Below are 24,518 nucleotides of genomic sequence, written 5' to 3'. Positions count from 1 at the left end.
AACACTGTAAGGCCGGTTTCACACGTCAGTGGCTCCGGTACTTGAGGTGACAGTTTCCTCACGTACCGGAGCCACTGACACACGTAGACACATTAAAATCAATGCATCTGTGCAGATGTCATTGATTTTTTGCGGACCGTGTCTCCGTGTGCCAAACACGGAGACATGTCAGTGTTCGTGGGAGCGCACGTATTACACGGACCCATTAAAGTCAATGGGTCCGTGTAAAACACGTACCGCACGCGGACGTTCTCCGTGTGCCGTGCAGGAGACAGCGCTCCAGTAAGCGCTGTCCCCTCCACATGGTGCTGAAGCCGCGATTCATATCTTCTGTGCAGCAGCGATTGCTGTAAAGAAGATATGAATAATCCATTTTTTTAGTGGTATTTCGTGTTTAAAATAAAGCTCCATGTCCCCACCCCCTGTGCGCCCCCCCCGCTGTTCTGAAAATACTCACCCGGCTCCCTCGTTGGCTGTCGCTGCTTCCTGTCCTGGCCGCACCTTCTACTGTATGCGGTCACGTGGGGCCGCCGATTACAGTCATGAATATGCGGCTCCACCTCCCATAGGGGTGGAGCCGCATATTCATTACTGTAAATGAGCGGCCCCACGTGACGGCATACAGGAGAAGCTGCGGCCAGGACAGGACACTGCGAGGGAGGCGGGTGAGTATTTTCAGAACAGCGGGGGGGCGCACAGGGGGTGGGGACATGGAGCTTTATTTTAAACACGAAATACCACTAAAAAAATGGATTATTCATATCTTCTTTACAGCAAACGCTGCTGCACAGAAGATATGAATCGCAGCTTCAGCACGATGCAGGGGACAGCGCTAAACTTTAGCGCTGTCTCCTGCACGGTGCGTGTGGTACCCAGTGGGCACACGGGAGGCACACGTGTGCCACACTGATGTGCCACAGAAACGCAGGGGCACACGGACACGGATAATTCCGGTACCGTTTTTCCAGTACCGGAATTATCTGGACGTGTGAGACTGGCCTAAAATTGCTGCATTTTCAGGAAAATCATAGCAAAAAAAATGCATTGCAGACGCGTCGTGATTAACATGGACTAATATAATCCTCCGTGAGCCAAGTTCATTGGCTCATTCTCCTGAATGATTGCTGGACTGATACTTGCTACAATGTATCAGTGCGGGGAAGATGTACGCACCTCCCACACCGGCACAGATCTACCAAAGTTCGCACAAGTTGCCATGTCAGTCCTGTAGTAAACCAGATATTGGGCTACTGCGCTGTCAGCAGTTCCGCTTTTCCATCAATAGTGATTGGCTGCAGGGCTCAAGTGACACAATAGTGTCAGGTGCGCCCCGGTGTCAACATGGCTGGAATGGTGCAGGGGAAGGTAGTTTGTTTTTTTTTTGTTTTTTTTTTTAAATCAGGGGTTAGTATTTAATTTAAAAAAGGGATTGTTCAAGTAGTGGACAACCCCTTTAAACTTACAGAGGAGGGATCTATGCGAGCTGTTTGTATGCGATGTGTTTGTTTTTGTTTGTTTGCAGTGCAGCATGTCACTTCTTTCAGCGTATTTGCAGAGTTTTTTTTCACCCAAACGCAAAGACACAGCAAAAAATGCAGGTGTCAGTTTTTGCTGCGTTTTTGGTTCAAAAATCGAAGGAAGTTACCGTAAATCAGGCTTTTTTGGGGCCATTAAACTTTATTAACATGCACAAGAGACAACGAAATAGCAGCAATAAAAATGTAGCAAAATCTGCTTTTTGTAAGCGGCTTCTTTTCTGCCAAGAGAGCAGCTTTTGCCTGCAGAAAAAAACAAACAAACCAGAAACGCAGCAAAAACGCAAAAGAAAAAAAAAACACACACACACACACACACACACACACACACAATTTGTGCTTATTTTAATTGTTAAAACTTGATTTAAAAAAAAAAAAAAAAAAACTATAAAAATAATTGCAGTTATATACAAAAAAAACACAAAAACTAAAAAACATACACACTAGCTATGTTCACCGTGAAATTCTGGCACTGATTTAAAAGCAGATTCTGCACAGAAATAGACATTAAAAAACAAACAAAAAAAAAAAACACTTTCAATGACTATAGTTATTTCAATGGGAGAAAAAAAATGCCTTTAGTTCATATGTTTTTTCCCCCAATGTGGAAAAACAAGTGAAATCACAATTCTTAAAAATACCCTCTGATGTGGATCCGTGCCAGTTGTCATGGGCAATGGCCACTGCATTTTAGGACCCCGTTGTAGGGACGTGGTGGACCCCGTTGTGGATAGGGATTAATTAGCTAAAACAGGAATAACTTTTTAAACTTGTTTTTGTCCTTTTTGAAAAATGAGACATCTGTGATGACAACTAAGGAAATCACTGGAGACTACGGAGCAGATTGTGGGGGGTGTCTGGTGGGCAAAAAACTTCTGACAGTTCTGATGCTGTACTGTGGCTCTGTACGACATGTGATTTCCTTCGTACACCCATAGACTTCAATGGACGAGTCTCATCCCATGTACACGCTGTGATTTTTTTTTCACACTCAAATCAGTCAGTGAAAAAAACCCACAAACCCTCATCCATCTGCACAGCTCCGTTGAGTAACACTGGTCCGAGTGAGATCTGGTTTTGTCCACTGAGAGCACTCGGACCGAACATACAGTGGTGTGAACGAGCCCTGACGGGTACGGGGTGTATAGCGGACGCTACGCAGCAAACACTGCAGGGTCGGTGACTCCACATCACTGGAACAATGGAACCAACTGGAGATCACAGATTCTGCTACAAGTTTTTTTATTGTTGCAGTAACTTTATGACAATATGAGAAAACATTAAAGGGATATTCTGATCTAACGCATTGTTCACCTATCCACTGGGCAACTGATGAATGATCGGCGGACGTTCCACCAATCACCAGACCTCTGTTCCTTGCAGTGACAAGACGACAACGACTACAAAGACTTCTAATGGAGTGACATTTATTTTTCCATCAGTGCCATAGACTTTGATTGAGCAGCAGAGGGCATCCCCCACCATTGCTCCATCCTGACACTGGCTGGAGGTAAATGGGGGGGATGGATTTCATGTAAGGGTCCCAGCATGATCCCTTGGGGTTCCCATTGGTGAAGGGGGGGGGGGAAGGGGTTTGGATTTCATTTAGGGGTCCCAGCATGATCCCCATTAGTGGTGGGGGGGGTGGTGGGGGTAGGACTGGATTTCATGAAGGGGTCCCAACAGGACCCCTTAACAGTTCCATTAGGCTAGGGGGACTGGAATTCATGCAAGGGTCCCCATTAGTGATAGTGGTAGTGGGGGGTAGGACTGGATTTCATGTAGGGGTCCCAGCAGGACCCCAGGACCCCTTAGTGGTACCATTAGGGCAGGGGGGCTGGATTTCATGCAGGGGTCCCAGAATGATCTGTTAGGGGTCCCCATTGGGGGGTGTTGGGCTGGATTTCATTTAGGGGTCCCAGCAGTCAGACAATCACCTTGGTATTTACCACCTATCTAGGATACAAATTACAAATACCCCTTTATAAAGAAGGGATATGGAGGTGGAAAAAGTGCCCCCCGAGTCACATAACTACAAATCCATCTACTCTAATGTCTGGCAAAAACATCCTTATAACCAGAAGGATGAAATGTGACAGTGGTAAAGTCAGGACACTGACAGATCCCACTGATCACTAATCCAATAGCAGTTCCTAATTATTGCATCCGCAGTGCTACCACTGATGGTCACAGGCAGCAGCAGCAGGGCAGGGAGCAGCAGGGCAGGGAGCAGCAGGGCAGGGAGCAGCAGGGCAGGGAGCAGCAGGGCAGGGAGCAGCAGGGCAGGGAGCAGCAGGGCAGGGAGCAGGACCTGGAACTTCAGCCTCATCCACAGCTCCAGGAGAACCAGAGACAAGTTTCCCAACTCCTAGCTGTCACCTATGGCTTTACATAGGACTGCAGGTAATAGTTACGACAATGCACACAAAGAGTTACACATCCAACTCCGCTACATGTCAGTGCACATGATACAATGCAAACAATGGGGGCACCTGACACCCCCATAGTGTTACCTGCAGACTGTGATCAGGTTCTTCCTCTCCACTGCTGCATTCCTGGAGGCATTCTTCTTCCTGGCCAGGCTGAGGGCAGCCATCTCCACACTGGACCGCCAGCCTATTGTCTCCTCTGTACTGGAGTCCTGACTGATGAGCTGCTCCCCTCCTCCTCCTCCTCTCCGGCTGATGTCACTCTGGTCACAGGCTGGGGGGCAGCAGAACACTGGGGAGGGGGTCCGAGAGTGCAAATCCTCAGGGCGCTCCAGCTGGGCACAGGGCTGCAGCCTGGCACACTCCTATGGGGCCACGAGCAGGGCAGCAGGTGCTCCTCCTTGGTAATGGCTTAGCCCCAGTGACGGCTCCTCTCCCTGCACAGAGCAGCTGCTCCTTAGTCATACAGCTGGATCCAGCTCCTCTCATGTGACTGACTGGAGCGGAAGTGCAGAGCAACAGCAGAGCCGTCAGCACCCAGCCAGTCAGCCTCCTGCCAGAGCTCAGCACAGGGCAGCACACAATGCAGGCTCCTGGGGAAGCAGCAGTGTCAGCTGGGCGAGGGGGGCACTGCTAGTGGGTGCAGCAGCTGAGCAGCTCTGCTACATCACTGGGCAAGCTACAGCTGAGCAGCTCTGCTACATCACAGGAGGAGCTACAGCTGAGCAGCTCTGCTACAGCTGAGCAGCTCTGCTACATCACTGGGCAAGCTACAGCTGAGCAGCTCTGCTACATCACAGGGAAGCTACAGCTGAGCATCTCTGCTACATCACTGGGGAAGCTACAGCTGAGCAGCCCTGCTACATCACTGGAGAAGCTACAGCTGAGCAGCTCTGCTACATCACAGGGAAGCTGCAGTGTCAGCTGGGCGAGGGGGGCACTGCTAGTGGGTGCAGCAGCTGAGCAGCTCTGCTACATCACAGGGAAGCTACAGCTAAGCAGCTCTGCTACATCACAGGAGGAGCTACAGCTGAGCAGCTCTGCTACATCACAGGAGGAGCTACAGCTGAGCAGCTCTGCTACATCACAGGAGGAGCTACAGCTGAGCAGCTCTGCTACATCACAGGGAAGCTGCAGTGTCAGCTGGGAGCTGAGCAGCTCTGCTACATCACTGGGCAAGCTACAGCTGAGCAGCTCTGCTACATCACAGGGAAGCTGCAGTGTCAGCTGGGAGAGGGAGGCTCTGCTAGTGGGTGCAGCAGCTGAGCAGCTCTGCTACATCACTGGGCAAGCTACAGCTGAGCAGCTCTGCTACATCACAGGGAAACTGCAGTGTCAGCTGGGAGCTGAGCAGCTCTGCTACATCACTGGTGAAGCTGCAGTGTCAGCTGGGAGATGGAGGCAATTCTAGTTGGGCAGCAGCTGAGCAGCTCTGCTACATCATGGGAAGCTACAGCTGAGCAGCTTTTCTACATCACAGGGAAGCTACAGCTGAGCAGCTCTGCTACATCACTGGGGAAGCAACAGCTGAGCAGCTCTGCTACATCACTGGGGAAGCTGAAGTTTCAGCTGGGAGAGGGAGGCTCTGCTAGTGGGTGCAGCAGCTGAGCAGCTCTGCTACATCACTGGGGAAGCAACAGCTGAGCAGCTCTGCTACATCACAGGGAAGCTGCAGTGTCAGCTGGGAGATGGAGGCACTGCTAGTGGGTGCATCAGCTGAGCAGCCTGCTACATCACTGGGGAAGCTGCAACGTCAGCTGGGAGATGGAGGTAATTCTACTGGGTGTAGCACCTGAGCAGCTCTGCTACATCACTGGGGAAGCTGCAGTGTCAGCTGGGAGATGGAGGCAATTCTAGTGGGTGCAGCAGCTAAGCAGCTCTGCTACATCACTGGGGAAGCTACAGCTGAGCAGCTCTGCTACATCACTGGGGAAGCTACAGCTGAGCAGCTCTGCTACATCACAGGGAAGCTGCAGTGTCAGCTGGGAGAGGGAGGCTCTGCTAGTGGGTGCAGCAGCTGAACAGCTTTGCTACCTCACTGGGGAACCTGCAGCTGTGCAGCTCTGCTACATCACTGGGGAAGCTGCAGTGTCAGCTGGGAGAGGGAGGCACTGCTAGTGGGTGCAGCAGCTGAGCAGCTCTGCTACATCACTGGGCAAGCTACAGCTGAGCAGCTCTGCTACATCACAGGGAAGCTGCAGTGTCAGCTGGGAGAGGGAGGCTCTGCTAGTGGGTGCAGCAGCTGAGCAGCTCTGCTACATCACTGGGCAAGCTACAGCTGAGCAGCTCTGCTACATCACAGGGAAGCTGCAGTGTCAGCTGGGAGCTGAGCAGCTCTGCTACATCACTGGTGAAGCTGCAGTGTCAGCTGGGAGATGGAGGCAATTCTAGTTGGGCAGCAGCTGAGCAGCTCTGCTACATCATGGGAAGCTACAGCTGAGCAGCTTTTCTACATCACAGGGAAACTACAGCTGAGCAGCTCTGCTACATCACTGGGGAAGCAACAGCTGAGCAGCTCTGCTACATCACTGGGGAAGCTGCAGTTTCAGCTGGGAGAGGGAGGCTCTGCTAGTGGGTGCAGCAGCTGAGCAGCTCTGCTACATCACTGGGGAAGCAACAGCTGAGCAGCTCTGCTACATCACAGGGAAGCTGCAGTGTCAGCTGGGAGATGGAGGCACTGCTAGTGGGTGCATCAGCTGAGCAGCTCTGCTACATCACTGGGGAAGCTGCAGTGTCAGCTGGGAGATGGAGGCAATTCTACTGGGCGTAGCACCTGAGCAGCTCTGCTACATCACTGGGGAAGCTGCAGTGTCAGCTGGGAGATGGAGGCAATTCTAGTGGGTGCAGCAGCTAAGCAGCTCTGCTACATCACTGGGGAAGCTACAGCTGAGCAGCTCTGCTACATCACTGGGGAAGCTACAGCTGAGCAGCTCTGCTACATCACAGGGAAGCTGCAGTGTCAGATGGGAGAGGGAGGCTCTGCTAGTGGGTGCAGCAGCTGAACAGCTTTGCTACATCACTGGGGAACCTGCAGCTGTGCAGCTCTGGTACATCACTGGGGAAGCTGCAGTTGAGCAGCTCTGCTACATCACAGGGCCCAGGGAATCTGCAGCTGAGCAGCTCTGCTATATCACTGGGGAAGCTGCAGTTGAGCAGTTCTTCATCACTGGGGAAGCTGCAGCTGAGCAGCTCTGCTACATCAGGGGCAGCTGAGCAGCTCTGCTGCATCACTGGGGAAGCTACAGCTGAGCAGCTCTGCTACATTACTGGGAAAGCTGCAGCTGAGCAGCTCTGCTACATCACAGGGGGATCTGCAGCTGAGCAGCTCTGCTACATCAGGGGAATCTGCAGCTGAGCAGCTCTGCTACATCACGGGAAGCTGCAGCTGAGCAGCTCTGCTAGATCACTGGGGAAGCTGCAGCTGAGCAGCTCTGCTGCAGCTGAGCAGCTCTGCTGCATCACAGGGGAATCTGCAGCTGAGCAGCTCTGCTACATCACAGGGGAAGCTGCAGCTGAGCAGCTCTGCTACATCACAGGGGAAGCTGCAGCTGAGCAGCTCTGCTACATCACAGGGGAAGCTGCAGCTGAGCAGCTCTGCTACATCCCAGGAGAAGCTGCAGCTGAGCAGCTCTGCTACATCACTGGGGAAGCTGCAGCTGAGCAGCTCCGCTACATCCCAGGGAAGCTGCAGCTGAGCAGTTCTGCTACATAACACTGGAAGCTGCAGTTGAGCAGCTCTGCTACATCACATTGGAAGCTGCAGTTGAGCAGCTCTGCTACATCACAGGGGAGGCTGCAGTTGAGCAGCTCTGCTACATCACTGGGGAAGCAACAGCTGAGCAGCTCTGCTACATCACAGGGAAGCTGCAGTGTCAGCCGGGAGATGGAGGCACTGCTAGTGGGTGCATCAGCTGAGCAGCTCTGCTACATCACTGGGGAAGCTGCAGCGTCAGCTGGGAGATGGAGGCAATTCTACTGGGTGTAGCACCTGAGCAGCTCTGCTACATCACAGGAGAAGCTGCAGCTGAGCAGCTCTGCTACATCACTGGGGAAGCTGCAGCTGAGCAGCTCTGCTACATCCCAGGGAAGCTGCAGCTGAGCAGTTCTGCTACATAACACTGGAAGCTGCAGTTGAGCAGCTCTGCTACATCACATTGGAAGCTGCAGTTGAGCAGCTCTGCTGTTGTGATTTTGCTTTTTGCTCCCTCTAGTGGTCATTAGTGATTTGACTCTGGAGCTTCTGTCTTTTCCTATATCCTCACCTGGGCCGTTAGTTCAGGGGCGTTGCTATATAAGCTCCCTGGACCTTCAGTTCAATGCCTGGCATCGTTGAAATCAGAGCTAATCTGTTGTGCTCTTGTCCTATGATCCTGGTTCCTGTATTTCAAGCTAAGTCTGCTTCCTTGCTTTTTGCTTTTGTTTTGTTTGGTATTTTTGTCCAGCTTGTTCCAATCTGTATCCTGACCTTTGCTGGAAGCTCTAGGGGGCTGGTGTTCTCCCCCCGGACCGTTAGACGGTTCGGGGGTTCTTGAATCTCCAGCGTGGATTTTTATAGGGTTTTTGTTGACCAGATAAGTTATCTTGCTATATTCTGCTATTAGTAAGCTGGCCTCTCTTTGCTGAACCTGGTTCATTTCTGTGTTTGTCATTTCCTCTTACCTCACCGTTATTATTTGTGGGGGGCTTGTATCTTGCTTTGGGGTCCCTTTCTCTGGAGGCAAGAGAGGTCTTTGTTTTCTTCTCCTAGGGGTAGTTAGATTCTCCGGCAGGCGCGAGTCATCTAGCGATTACCGTAGGCATGATCCCCGGCTACTTCTAGTGTTGGCGTTAGGAGTAGCTATTTGGTCAACCCAGTTACCACAGCCCTATGAGCTGGATTTTTGAATCTCGCAGACTTACACGTTCCTCTGAGACCCTGTCCACTGGGGTCATAACAGTATGCCAGGCCAGTATTAAATGTTTAATGCATTGCAGAAGTGGGATTATAAGAAAGAAAATTTTGAGTTTTTTTTTTCCCTCTCTCATTTTTTTTTTTTTTTCTTTTCCCCTTTACCTCAGAGTGGCTTAAGCTTGCTGCAGACATGAATGTCCAGACCTTGATTACAAGTGTGGACCAGCTTGCCGCTCGTGTGCAGGGTATACAAGATTATGTTACCAGAAATCCTAGGTCTGAACCCAAGATTCCGATTCCTGAACTGTTTTCAGGAGACCGATTTAAGTTTAGGAATTTCAGGAATAATTGTAAATTGTTTTTGTCCCTGAAACCTTGTTCGTCTGGAGACTCTGCTCAACAAGTAAAAATTGTTATTTCATTCTTACGGGGTGACCCTCAAGATTGGGCTTTTTCGTTGGCGCCAGGAGATCCGGCATTGGCTGATATTGATGCGTTTTTTCTGGCGCTCGGTTTACTTTATGAGGAACCCAATCTTGAGATTCAGGCAGAGAAAGCCTTGCTGGCTATGTCTCAGGGCCAGGACGAGGCTGAGGTGTATTGCCAAAAATTTCGGAAATGGTCCGTGCTGACACATTGGAACGAGTGTGCACTGGCCGCTAATTTTAGAAATGGCCTTTCTGAGGCCATTAAGAATGTTATGGTGGGTTTTCCCATTCCCACAGGTCTGAATGATACCATGTCCCTGGCTATTCAAATTGACCGGCGGTTGCGGGGGCGCAAAACCGCAAATTCCCTCATGTTGTTGTCTGAACAGACACCTGATGTGATGCAATGTGATAGAAAAACCGCAAATTCCCTCATGGTGTTGTCTGAACGGACACCTGATTTGATGCATTGTGATAGAATCCTGACTAGAAATGAGAGGAAAATTCATAGACGCCGGAATGGCTTGTGCTACTACTGTGGTGATTCTACACATGTTATCTCAGCATGCTCTAAACGTATATCTAAGGTTGTTAGTCCTGTCACCGTTGGTAATTTGCATCCTAAGTTTATTCTGTCTGTAACTTTGATTTGCTCACTGTCATCTTATCCTGACCTAGACAGGCCCGCTGGTCATTGTTTTTCTCCCGTTTTGACTTTGTTGTCTCGTATTTACCAGGTTCAAAAAATGTGAAGCCCGATGCTCTTTCCAGGAGCTTTGTGCCTGATGCTCCTGGAGTCGCTGAACCTGTTGGTATTCTTAAGGATGGTATTATCTTGTCAGCTATTTCTCCAGATCTGCGACGTGTGTTGCAGAGATTTCAGGCTGATAGGCCTGATTCTTGTCCACCTGACAGACTGTTTGTGCCTGATAAGTGGACCAGCAGAGTCATTTCCGAGGTTCATTCCTCGGTGTTGGCAGGTCACCCAGGAATTTTTGGCACCAGAGATCTGGTGGCCAGATCCTTTTGGTGGCCTTCCTTGTCTAGGGATGTGCGGTCATTTGTACAGTCCTGTGGGACTTGTGCTCGAGCTAAGCCTTGCTGTTCTCGTGCCAGCGGGTTGCTCTTGCCCTTGCCTGTCCCTAAGAGACCTTGGACACATATCTCCATGGATTTCATTTCTGATCTTCCGGTGTCTCAAGGCATGTCTGTTATCTGGGTGATATGTGATCGCTTCTCCAAGATGGTCCATTTGGTTCCTTTGCCTAAGCTGCCTTCCTCTTCCGATCTGGTTCCTGTGTTTTTCCAGAACGTGGTTTGTTTGCACGGCATCCCTGAGAATATTGTGTCAGACAGAGGATCCCAGTTCGTTTCCAGATTCTGGCGATCCTTTTGTAGTAGGATGGGCATTGACTTGTCGTTTTCGTCTGCTTTCCATCCTCAGACTAATGGACAGACGGAGCGAACTAATCAGACTTTGGAGGCTTATTTGAGGTGTTTTGTCTCTGCTGATCAGGACGATTGGGTGACCTTCTTGCCGTTGGCTGAGTTTGCCCTTAATAATCGGGCTAGTTCCGCCACCTTGGTTTCGCCGTTTTTCTGCAACTCTGGTTTCCACCCTCGTTTTTCTTCGGGTCATGTGGAACCTTCTGACTGCCCTGGGGTGGATTCTGTGGTGGATAGGTTGCAGCGGATCTGGAATCTTGTGGTGGACAACTTGAAGTTGTGTGGGTCCCCGACTACGTGTTGGGGATTTGGTGTGGCTTTCTTCCCGCTTTGTTCCTATGAAGGTTTCCTCTCCCAAATTTAAACCTCGTTTTATTGGTTCTTACAAGATATTGGAAATCCTTAATCCTGTATCCTTTCGCCTGGATCTTCCTGTGTCGTTTGCTATCCACAACGTGTTTCATAGGTCCTTGTTGCGGCGGTACGTTGTGCCTGTGGTTCCTTCTGCTGAGCCTCCTGCTCCGGTGTTGGTTGAGGGCGAGTTGGAGTACGTGGTGGAGAAGATCTTGGATTCTCGTCTCTCCAGGCGGAGGCTTCAGTACCTGGTCAAGTGGAAGGGCTATGGTCAGGAAGATAATTCCTGGGTGGTCGCCTCTGATGTTCATGCGGCCGATTTAGTTAGTGCCTTTCACGCCGCTCGTCCTGATCGCCCTGGTGGTCGTGGTGAGGGTTCGGTGACCCCTCACTAAGGGGGGGGTACTGTTGTGATTTTGCTTTTTGCTCCCTCTAGTGGTCATTAGTGATTTGACTCTGGAGCTTCTGTCTTTTCCTATATCCTCACCTGGGCCGTTAGTTCAGGGGCGTTGCTATATAAGCTCCCTGGACCTTCAGTTAAATGCCTGGCATCGTTGAAATCAGAGCTAATCTGTTGTGCTCTTGTCCTATGATCCTGGTTCCTGTATTTCAAGCTAAGTCTGCTTCCTTGCTTTTTGCTTTTGTTTTGTTTGGTATTTTTGTCCAGCTTGTTCCAATCTGTATCCTGACCTTTGCTGGAAGCTCTAGGGGGCTGGTGTTCTCCCCCCGGACCGTTAGACGGTTCGGGGGTTCTTGAATCTCCAGCGTGGATTTTTATAGGGTTTTTGTTGACCAGATAAGTTATCTTGCTATATTCTGCTATTAGTAAGCTGGCCTCTCTTTGCTGAACCTGGTTCATTTCTGTGTTTGTCATTTCCTCTTACCTCACCGTTATTATTTGTGGGGGGCTTGTATCTTGCTTTGGGGTCCCTTTCTCTGGAGGCAAGAGAGGTCTTTGTTTTCTTCTCCTAGGGGTAGTTAGATTCTCCGGCAGGCGCGAGTCATCTAGCGATTACCGTAGGCATGATCCCCGGCTACTTCTAGTGTTGGCGTTAGGAGTAGCTATTTGGTCAACCCAGTTACCACAGCCCTATGAGCTGGATTTTTGAATCTCGCAGACTTACACGTTCCTCTGAGACCCTGTCCACTGGGGTCATAACACTCTGCTACATCACAGGGGAGGCTGCAGTTGAGCAGCTCTGCTACATCACAGGGGAAGCTGCAGCCTCCCAGCCCCACTGCAGCTGCACTCTTAACTCTAGAATTATATGAATATTGCTTGGTTTCCAACTGTAAGATAATGGGATAGATGTCCCTATCCCCTGGTCTCACAAAGCAATTTATTTCATGAGCCGGTCCAGAATCTCATTTATTGCATAGTTTTGTGCAAATTGTCTGCTGGATTTCACACATGTTCGTATGTAAAGTGCTGCAAAAAAACAAACTGTCCCCCAGTTTCAGTTTGTTTAAAGAACAAAGGAAGGCGCTTTACTCATCATCCTCAGGTCTCCAAATCTGCTCCCGGTGTCTGTTATTGTCTGTAGTGCTGGCATCTCTCTGACAGTGCTGCAGCCAATCGGTGAGATCAGCAGCTGGTGACTTCATGTAGGGAAGAAGAGTATAGCTCACTGATTGGCTGCTGCAGGGTTGTCTATGTGACGGCAGCACTGCTGACAATAACAGACACCGGCGGCAGAGAATCAGCTCTAGACCCAGGGAGGATGAGCAAAGCACAATTTGTTGAACGCCAGTGGAATAATGGGTTTCCAAAAACTGGAAAATAAATTTAAACTGAGTAATGACGTGACAAGAAGCGAAAGTGAGTTGAGTGACGGGTGAATATGTCAGCACATGAAAGGTAAAAAAATGTGGTTGTGGTGGTGTGTACTGCAGGGGAAGCGCACAGAGAGCGACAGCACTGCTCAGGTCAGAATCCACGGACCCATAGGAAGGGGAGGATGGAATAGTAGTGATAAAAGTCCTCCTCCCCACCAAAGTTTTTATTCTCTTAATAGTGCAGTCATCATGTTATATAACACTGTACTTACAATTGCTCATTTTGCCTTTCTACCCGGCTATTTCTTCTCTTTTCTCTGCGCTATGTAGAAACAGGAGGCCTCTTGTACTTGCATAAATCAGTCCCGTCTTCAACTCCTGACCCAGCTTCTCCCTCCTTCCCATCTGCCAGGAACTTTTGCAGTGACTCATGACTTATGCAGAGAAAATTGACCTCCTGTTTCTCCATAAAGCTTAGACGGATTCAGCTAGTCATTGTTTAATCACGTGATGTCATAGACCTAATGGAAAAGAGAAGAATTAACTGGGTAGAAAGGCAAAATGAGCAATTGTAAGAAGGTCCGGCGTCAGCACCTGGGCAAGTGCCTGGGTCCTGAGCAGGGGGGGGGGACTACTTGCGCTATGATGGCCTGGTGCCAGCACCCGCGAGTGGGCACACACCCACCCCGCTTGGGCCCCAGATTTTGCAATACTTACCTCTACCTGAACAGTCAGAAGATGGCGACGCCGAGGAGTCCGGAGCATTTTTTATATTTGTAGCATTATATGGGGCCCATCATATATTGGAGCATTATATGGAGCCCATCATATACTAGAACATTATATGGGGCCCATCATATACTAGAGCATTATATGGGGCCAATCATATAATGGAGAATTATATGGGGCCCATTATACAGGTCCTTCTCAAAAAATTAGCATATAGTGTTAAATTTCATTATTTACCATAATGTAATGATTACAATTAAACTTTCATATATTATAGATTCATTATCCACCAACTGAAATTTGTCAGGTCTTTTAATGTTTTAATACTGATGATTTTGGCCTACAACTCCTGATAACCCAAAAAACATGTCTCAATAAATTAGCATATTTCACCCGTCCAATCAAATAAAAGTGTTTTTTAATAACAAACAAAAAACCCATCAAATAATAATGTTCAGTTATGCACTCAATACTTGGTCGGGAATCCTTTGGCAGAAATGACTGCTTCAATGCGGCGTGGCATGGAGGCAATCAGCCTGTGACACTGCTGAGATGTTATGGAGGCCCAGGATGCTTCAATAGCGGCCTTAAGCTCATCCAGAGTGTTGGGTCTTGCGTCTCTCAACTTTCTCTTCACAATATCCCACAGATTCTCTATGGGGTTCAGGTCAGGAGAGTTGGCAGGCCAATTGAGCACAGTAATACCATGGTCAGTAAACCATTTACCAGTGGTTTTGGCACTGTGAGCAGGTGCCAGGTCGTGCTGAAAAATGAAATCTTCATCTCCATAAAGCATTTCAGCCGATGGAAGCATGAAGTGCTCCAAAATCTCCTGATAGCTAGCTGCATTGACCCTGCCCTTGATGAAACACAGTGGACCAACACCAGCAGCTGACATGGCACCCCACACCATCACTGACTGTGGGTACTTGACACTGGACTTCAGGCATTTTGGCATTACCTTCTCCCCAGTCTTCCTCCAGACTCTGGCACCTTGATTTCCGAATGACATGCAAAATTTGCTTTCATCAGAAAAAAGTACTTGGGACCACTTAGCAACAGTCCAGTGCTGCTTCTCTGTAGCCCAGGTCAGGCGCTTCTGCCGCTGTTTCTGGTTCAAAAGTGGCTTTACCTGGGGAATGCGGCACCTGTAGCCCATTTCCTGCACACGCCTGTGCACGGTGGCTCTGGATGTTTCCACACCAGACTCAGTCCACTGCTTCCTCAGGTTCCCCAAGGTCTGGAATCGGTCCTTCTCCACAATCTTCCTCAGGGTCCGGTCACCTCTTCTCGTTGTACAGCGTTTTCTGCCACATTGTTTCCTTCCAACAGACTTACCATTGAGGTGCCTTGATACAGCACTCTGGGAACAGCCTATTTGTTGAGAAATTTCTTTCTGGGTCTTACCCTCTTGCTTGAGGGTGTCAATGATGGCCTTCTTGACATCTGTCAGGTCGCTAGTCTTACCCATGATGGGGGTTTTGAGTAATGAACCAGGCAGGGAGTTTTTAAAAGCCTCAGGTATCTTTTGCATGTGTTTAGAGTTAATTAGTTGATTCAGAAGATTAGGGTAATAGGTCGTTTAGAGAACCTTTTCTTGATATGCTAATTTATTGAGACAGGTTTTTTGGGTTATCAGGAGTTGTATGCCAAAATCATCAGTATTAAAACAATAAAAGACCTGACAAATTTCAGTTGGTGGATAATGAATCTATAATATATGAAAGTTTAATTGTAATCATTACATTATGGTAAATAATGAAATTTAACACTATATGCTAATTTTTTGAGAAGGACCTGTATACTGGAGCATAATATGTGCAGCTCTCCAGGTCTCTCCCTAGGTCTTCTTTTATGCACTATTGCTTCAGGTGATGTAATTTTTTCTCCTTCCTCTTTCATTTTGAATTATTTTTTTGTCCATGGCACTTTAAGACAGTGCTATACGATTATAAGGTTGCGTAACTGCTGACAGTAAAACAATACCAGCTTCTGTTTTTCTTAATCACATGTCAGCTTTGTTAAAAGTTATGATCTGCTTTTGTGGATTCCTTCTATTGCACTAAGCACTTTACTCTTGGAAGCCCAGGTAGAGACACTGCCTTTACATATCTTGACAATAGGAGATATATTTTTGCATCAACCTGCTTTGTGCTTAAATCTCAATCCGGACATTATATGAAGTAACCTATTGTTGTTAATGACCCAGCCTTCTCTTGCACATCCCCCTTTGGAGGTTTATTCCCACCCTATTATTCGATATGTTTGTTTTTAATTATACCTAATAAAATAATGTTTTTATTATTTAAAAAAAAAATTGCTAGAATCACTTTGTATCTCATAACAGCACCATAATCCTATCTGGCAGAGAGAGTGTATTTTTGTTTGTTTAGCATTATATGGGGCCCAACATATACTGGAGCATTATATGGGACCCATCATATACTGGAGCTTTATATGGGGCCCATCATATACTGTATGGAGCATTATATGTGGCCCATTCTGTATGGAGCATTATGTGGGGCCCATTATATACTGTATGGAGCAATATATGGGTCCCAATATATATGGAGTAAGATATGGGGCCCATCATATACTGTATGGAGCATTATATGGGGCCTATTACTCATGGAGCATTATATGGAGCCTGTCATGTACTGTTTGGAGAATTTTATGGGGCCCATTATGTATGGAACACTATATGGACTCATTATACTGTATGGAGCAATATATGGGGCTCATTATACTATATGGGGTTCATTATACTGAATGGAGCAATATATGGGGTTCATTATTCTGTATGGAGCAATATATGAGGCTCATTATTCTGTATCAAGCATTATATGGGACTCATTATACCGTATGGAGCATTATATGGAGCTCATTATTCTGTGTGGAGCATTATATGGGGCTCATTATTCTGTATGCAGCATTATATGGGGCTAATTATTCTGTATGGTGCAATATATGAGGCTCATTATACTGTATGGAGCAATATATGGGACTCATTATACCGTATGGAGCACTATATGTGGCTCATTATTCTGTATGGAGCAATATATGGGGCTCATTATTCTGTATGGAGCACTATATAAGGCTCATTATTCTGTATGGAGCAATATATGGGGCTCATTATTCTGTATGGAGCAATATATGGGGCTCATTATTCTGTATGGAGCACTATATGTGGCTCATTATTCTGTATGGAGCAATATATGGGGCTCATTATTCTGTATGGAGCACTATATGGGGCTCATTATTCTGTATGGAGCACTATATGGGGCTCATTATTCTGTATGGCGCACTATATGGGGCTCATTATTCTGTATGGAGCAATATATGGGGCTCATTATACTGTATGGAGCAATGTGTGTAGTAAAATGCTGGAAATGTTCTACCAGTCCGTTGTGGCAAGCTCCATTTTTTTGCTATCATATGCTGGGGCAGTAGTGTGCGAGTATCTGACACTAATAAGCTCAACAAACTTATCAAGAAGGCAAGCGCGGTTGTTGGCCTCCATCTGGACTCTTTTGAGGAGGTATTGGAGGATAGGATTCAGAAGAAGTGTAGGGCCATAATGATCAATAATACACACCCACTATACGAGATGTTCTTGAAGCAGGAAAGCACATTCAGCAGCCGCCTAATCCTACTAAGGTGTAAGGAGGAGAAATTCAGGAAATCGTTTGTACCTACTGCTATGGGGATATATAACAATTTTCTAAGGGTGGTAGACAACAATGACTGATTGCTGGTGTACTAATGTCAATGAATAGTGACTTATATACCTGAGCTACCCACATTTATTTGTTATGTAATGTTGGTATACTTGTGCAAGATTTGTGTCCTAATATTTTATGTACTGCTGTTTGTATTGCTGCTGTTATACGTAATTTCCTCCGGATCAATAAAGTGTATCATATCGTATCGTATATGGGGCCATTATTCTGTATGGAGCAATATATGGGGCTCATTATACTGTATGGAGCAATATATGGTGCCATTATTCTGTATGGAGCAATATATCGGGCTCATTATACTGTATGGTGCAATATATGGGACTCATTATACCATATGGAGCACTATATGGGGCTCATTATTCTGTATGGAGCAATATATGGGACTCATTATTCTGTATGGAGAAATATATGGGGCCCATTATTCTGTATGGAGCATTATATGATGCTCATTATTCTGTATGGAGCAATATATGGGACTCATTATTCTGTATGGAGCACTATATGGGGCACATTATTCTGTATGGTGCACTATATGGGGCTCATTATTCTGTATGGAGCAATATATGGGGCTCATACTGTATGGAGCAATATATGGGGCTCATTATTCTGTATGGAGCAATATATGGGGCTCATTATTCTGTATGGAGCAATATATGGGGCTCATTATACTGTATGGAGCAATATATGGGACTCATTATTCTGTATGGAGCAATATATTGGGGCTCATTATTCTGTATGGTGCACTGTGTGGTTCCCATAATTCTGAATGGAGGACTATACTTTCCGGTTTCTGACCTATTGTAGAATTTACAATAGATATCACTCATGCAATGCAAAAAAATAAATCTTTGGTATTATACTATACCTATATTTCTCTGCCATGTCTGTGAATGGTGAATCATGGTATGTGGTAAAGGGGCCCACTGAGACTTTCACTCTGGGCCCATGAAAACCTGAAGCCGGCCCTGATTGTAAGTACGCAGTGTCATATAATGAGGATACAAATGTTGATGGGAGGAGGAGGAGGAGGGCTTCTTTATGGATTCGCTCAGATACTCAGCCAGAAAAGTTGGCAAGTGTCAGGTGAGAGTCATGTGTATGTCATTCTGTATGTCATGCGAGCATGTGTTTTGTTTTTTTTGTTTTTTTCTCGCCTAGAATTTGCATGATAGGTATTTTTAACATCATCTTCAACATACTGTAATACTTTATAGATAGATGATATATATTAGATGTATAATAGGTATATAATAAATAGATATCATATAGATACACAGAAAGAAAGATAGAATAGATAGATATCCTGTAGATACAGTGCCTTGCAAAAGTATTCGGCCCCCTGGAACGTTTCAACCTTTTCCCACATATCATGCTTCCAACATAAAGATACCAAATGTAAGTCCATTTATACGGAGACTTGATTACACACAGGTGGATTATATGTATCATCATTAGGCATTTAGGACAACATTGGATCATTCAGAGATCCACAATGAACTTCTGGAGGGAGTTTGCTGCACTGAAAGTAAAGGGGCCGAATAATATTGCACGCCCCACTTTCAGTTTTTGAATTTCCATAAAAATGTAAAATAACCAATAAATTTCATTCAACTTCACAATTGTGTTCTACTTGTTGTTGATTCTTCACCAAAAATTTACATTTGGTATCTTAATGTTTGAAGCATAATATGTGGGAAAAGGTTGAAAAGTTCCAGGGGGCCGAATACTTTTGCGAAGCACTGTGTATAATCAACTTGCACCCTTTAGTGCCTTTCATGCAAAGTTTATTGTCAAGCAATGTATGCTTGTTTAACCTAATATATAAATAATTTTAAAAAAATGACGTGGGGTCCCCCACTTATTTTTTAATAACCAGCAAAGGTAAAACAGGCAGCTTTGGACTGATATTACCAGGCTGGGAAGGTCCATGGTTATTGGGCCCTTCCAAGACTAAAAATTCCAGCCCCCAGGCGCCTCAGAAGTAGAGCATCATATGAGATGCTCCACTTCTGGGAGTACACTTGGCTCTTCCCTTTTGCCTTGGTGCAATAGCAATTGTGGTACTGGGGCTTGGGGTTTCTGTTAGGTGCGCATTGTCCAAAATCACAGCTAACAACAAGCCCTGGTGTTATTAATGTAGAGGTGTCTATCAACACTCCCATTACTAACACAGTATGTGAAAATAAAAACACACACAACAATATTATTTAAAAAGCGCTCCCCAACACTTTCCCTGGTTCACCAATTTATTTAAAGATGTAGTCCAGCGCATCCCTCGACGTTCCTCAACTCCGAAGATCAAAGGCTATGGAGACTCGTTCTGAAGCCACTCCCGTCTTTTTGGATTTCTCCAAAGTGTCCCAGGAGCCATTTTTCAACACGGCAATGCCAGCCCGCAGATTGAACTTGATGGACCTAGGTCATTTTTCAACCTGTTTAACTAATGCTGCTCATGCTACTGTGAGCAGTCTCCGGACTTGTCTCCCATCGAGCACATCTGGGACGTTATTGGTCGGCTAGTACAAAGGAGCTGCCAGCAGCGGATCTTGATGATTTGTGCATTCAGCTCGGCAGAGCATTCCACAGACGACCATTAATAACCTCCCTGATAGCAGCCAAGGTTGTACGTGCCGGTATTTCTGTGTGCGATGCTCATACTTGATACTGGATAAGTCAAGATATTTAGAAAATGTTGTTTTCACTTTATTTGATAATTGGCAGATCAGTAATATATCTTTCCTCCGGTGATTTCCATAACTCCATGGCTTTTTCTTCTTGGTGTTGCAATGTAAATGGTGAAGAGTATAGAAGGTTCTTTTTTTATGAAACATAGACAACAAGCAATAGGATGTTATTTAGGTTTCCTGTCCTTAAACAGCATAAATGATCAGATGAGATGTAGACATGAGCCTCTGATCTGATAACACGGAGACACTGTAATGGTTGATATCTGTGGCCTCTTAATGAGAACTTTGATGTGGAGCTGTCCAGCAGACGATGTGCTGAACCACAAGGCTCACTGTCCGGTCATGGCACAGGAACACGTCCCGCTGCTTCCACTCTGTGGCTGGTTGATGTCTTACGCTCAGGATACAGCCGGCTCCATCGTCAGCTATTTGATGTTTTGTAGTAAGAGCCATAAGAAAAGGTGATGTGATATCTAAAGTGACACTGAAAAGAATAATAGGCAAGGAAACCATATCAAATATAAATAATCTTCTCTCCCATATTGTTCATTAATTAGAGGGTTAAAAAGGTAATCCCATCTATAAGCCTGCGGTGTATAGAACAGCCGAGGCGCCAACGCATGCACAGGACATCAGAGTCCCGGCGGGGTAACGAAATCACGGTGCGTCGGTGCTATGACAGCACATTTGTCCGCCCTGTGGTCTCATCAGGATCCTGGATTAGGTGAGTATGCAATGTTTAATATTTTGATTAAAACTTGTGGGGGCATCAAAAACAATGGGGGACCCTGAAACAGTGAGGGACCCCTCATACATTATAGGGACTACTGTGGGGGCCCTTATAAAGTGTTTGGGGGCATTAAATAGTCTAGGGGCTAATAAAGCGGCCATTATACGGTTTGGAGACTAATGCAGGGGCCATTATATAGTTTGGAAGCTAATGTGGGGGCCATTATACAGTTTGCTGGCTAATGTCTGGGCAATTATATAGTTTGAAGGCTAAAGTGAGGGCCATTATACAGTTTGGGGTCTACTGTGAGGGCAGTCACACAGTGTGGGGACTACTCTGGGAGCCCTCATACATTATAGGGACCACTGTGGGGGCCTTTATAAAGTGTGGCTGTTATACAGTTTGGGAGCTAATGCAGGGGGTCATTATACAGCATGGGAGTTAACGGGGGAGGGGGCATTATACAGTTACAGGTTATTGCCATGAGGTGGTTGGATAGAAGATCCTCGCGAATTTCACACTAGATCAATATGGTAAATACTGCAGCTTCCTATGAGACGGTGATATATTTATGTATATATATATATATAAAGACATTGTCCTCAAAAATTTAATAAGGTATGGAAACTTTGATTTCATTCCTATGTAACTCACATTTTTCCCCAGGTGGTGAGGAGTAGTCTCTCATGATAGAGCGCCTGACATAGGTGTCTTATGCTTTTGGTTAATATATTAGACCCATGGTATGATAAGAGCAAGGTTAAAATTGCTAGACATGAGAAATGTTGTTTGTTCTAAGATGTTACCGTATTATGTTGTATAATCTTCCATAAAATGAGATTTAAAAAAAAGCTATTTAGAAAAATTCATGTAGGAAAGTGCCTGATGCCTACAGTGAGACATGGTGGTAGCAGTGTCCTTATGTGGGGCTGCATGAGCTGCTGGTGTCGGGGAGCTACATCTCATTGATGGGATCATGAATTCACAGATGTCCTGCTCTATAGTGACAGAGAAGATGCTGTCATCGCTCCGTGTCCTTTGTAGACGTGCATGTTTCCAACAAGACAATGATCTACACATCTGGTGCATTTCTGAAAAATGAAAGAGTGAACACGATTCAGTTGCTAAGTGTCTCCTGATCTGAACCCAACTGATCAGCTATGGGGAATTCTGCAGAGAAAAGTTGTCATCACTCTCCACCCAGTATCCAGACTCTAAAAGATCTCGTTCCTGAATAATGTAAAAAGATAGATTTAGCAATATGTCGCCAGTTTCTTCATTCCAGTCCTAGAACACTTGGTGCTGTCCTTAAAAATCATGGAGGTCATACAAAATACAAGATGTAGTGTAGTATGACCTGTAGTATTCATGCGTGATGTATTTATTTTTGCATCAATTAATTTGAGTAAAACTGGTGATTTTATAATGAAATTTATACTTTACTGTCAGTGGCGTAACAAGAGTCTGATGGACCCCAGTGCAAGATTTGAACCCCCCTCCACAATTAAAAAAAGGCACAAGTTCATCCGAGTGATGGGAACGAATAAAGGAATGAGGTTTAAATATGTTACAGAACATCCATAATGTATGGTCCAGTCTGACCTATGCCATAAGATTTTCCCTCCTGATCCTGAATTTTGATCAACTGCATAAACATTCAGAACAAGAATCTTTCACATTTACATATTTGTTATTTTCTTCTTAAAAAACCCATATAAGCCTTTTCTTTAAACCACTGACTGATCCCGCTGTGGACGGCTCCTGATGTTGGCTGTTCCACAGATTAATAGTTCTTATGGTAAAGTAGCTTTGCCTCCTATTAAACCTTTCTTTCTCCAGCCAGAGGGAGCACTCTTTATCTTTTGAGGGGGTTTTACATGAAGCAGCTTGTGACCATATTTTGATATGGGCCATTTATGTACTTGTAGAAGTTAATCATGTCCCCCCTTAGACGTCTCTTCTGAAGACTAAATACAGCTAATTCTTGTAACCTTTCCTTGTAACTAAGATCCTCCGTGTTCCGCTATCAGTTTTGTGGCTCTTCTCTGTACTTTTTATAACACCGGCGCATCCTCTCTATGAACTGGTTCCCAGACCTGAACTGCATACAGTCCATAGCCCTTAAAGAGTTTGGCCGCTTCCCCGACAACCCCTTCTCAATTACTATATTCACCGACATGCAATATAAGCAGCCTGTACTTGCCTCCGATTCCGGCGTCAGTCCAGCGATATTGGCGCTGAGTCTCCCAGGGTTTGGCCTGCAACCCACCAATGGTGACTAATGAGTCACTTCACTCTCATTTCCTTCAGACAAAGCTGACATCTGGAGGAAGTGAAAGCTGCTGCTGCTCTAAGACGTCCTCCAGATTTCAGTGTCGTCCAAAGGCAGTGAGAGTGAAACGACCCATTAATGGCCACTGATTGACTGCAGGGATGACATGACATAACAACGTCACACAAGCCCTGGGGAACCCGGCGCTGACATTGCTGAAAGGGCACCGGCACGAGAGGTGAATATAGACTGTTTTTTATTTTAACATTGGTGAATGTAGTAATTGAGAAGAGATTGTCCTAGCTGTGGACAACCCAATTAAATCTGAAATACTGTAGCCCTTTCTGCTCCTGGATTGACTGTTTAAGTATTTTTTCTGCCAGGGGTCCATTTGCATATTTATACCATCCTTCGGGGGCTGTACAAAATTATCAATTTGAAATTTATCCTGCTATATTTTGTCAAACATTTAATTAACTCACCCATAATGTGATGGCTGGAACTGCTTCTCTTTGGTGAGGCGGTATGAGGTTAGATGGTAGTGATGTTGTTTGTTACTCACAACTAATTTTCCAGATTTGTGTCCGTCTGGAGCGCAGTCGATTTTTTTTGTGAAGAATGTTGAAAAGAACTCGCAGCAGTAAGATGTTCTGCGCACAGATGTATTTTACACTTCAGGTCTTCTTACAGGGAAAATCACTAAACACATTACATTTATAGAACTCAAGCAGTGCACAGTCTGCTGAATGTACATCACATAGGAGACACCAAGACTGCTGTATATACATCACATAGGAGACACCAAGACTGCTGTATACATCACATAGGAGACACTGAGACTGCTTCATATACATCACATAGGAGACGCTGGGGCTGCAGTATATACATCACAAGAGATGCTGGGGCTGCAGTATATAAATTACAAAAGATGCTGTGGCTGCAGTATATACATCACAAGAGACACTGGGTCATGTACAGTAGAGGAGACTCTGGAGCCATATACATCACAGGTGACACTGGAGCTGGGATATATACATCATTGGAGATGCCGAGGCATATACAGCATAAGAGACACTGTGGGCATGTACAGCCCAGGAGACACAGGGGCATATACAGCATAGGAGACGCCAGGGCATATACAGCATAGGAGACACCGGAGCATATACAGCATAGGAGACACCGGGGTATATACAGCATAGGAGACACCGGAGCATATACAGCATAGGAGACACTGGAGCATATACAGCATAGGAGACACCGGGGCATGTACAGCACAGGAGACACCGAGGCATGCACAGCACAGGAGACACCGGGGCATATACAGCATAGGAGACACCGGGGCATATACATCACAGGAGACGCCGGGGCATATACAGCATAGGAGACACCGGGGCATATACAGCACAGGTGATGCCGGGGCATATACAGCACAGGAGATGCCGGGGCATATACAGCATAGGAGACGCCGGGGCATATACAGCACAGGAGACGCCAGGGCATA

The 24,518-nt window shown here is 46.2% G+C and overlaps 1 protein-coding gene across 5 annotated transcripts in view; it reads right to left on the bottom strand.

Annotated features, from left to right (window-relative positions):
• RUNDC3B (RUN domain containing 3B) overlaps positions 1-5,291 on the bottom strand; it is a 198,573-nt gene extending 193,282 nt beyond the window's left edge. Inside the window, exons 1-2 of one of the 5 annotated variants that reach the window (XM_077268261.1) lie at positions 4,981-5,291; positions 4,049-4,634 (exon numbers count right to left, since the gene is read on the bottom strand). In XM_077268261.1, coding sequence (XP_077124376.1) covers positions 4,049-4,131 — 83 coding nt within the window. In that variant the 5' untranslated portion in view covers positions 4,132-4,634; positions 4,981-5,291. Of the gene's footprint in view, positions 1-4,048; positions 4,732-4,980 lie in introns of those variants that run through there. The other 4 variants (XM_077268262.1, XM_077268259.1, XM_077268260.1 and 1 more) reach the window with 4 other exon arrangements.
• Between the last annotated feature and the right edge of the window lie 19,227 nt (positions 5,292-24,518).

The sequence above is a fragment of the Ranitomeya variabilis genome, chromosome 6 (genome assembly GCF_051348905.1).
Source record: "Ranitomeya variabilis isolate aRanVar5 chromosome 6, aRanVar5.hap1, whole genome shotgun sequence".
Lineage (NCBI taxonomy): Eukaryota > Metazoa > Chordata > Amphibia > Anura > Dendrobatidae > Ranitomeya > Ranitomeya variabilis.
Note: the sequence above shows the minus strand (reverse complement) of the source record. Positions and strands in the feature narration are given on the sequence as shown.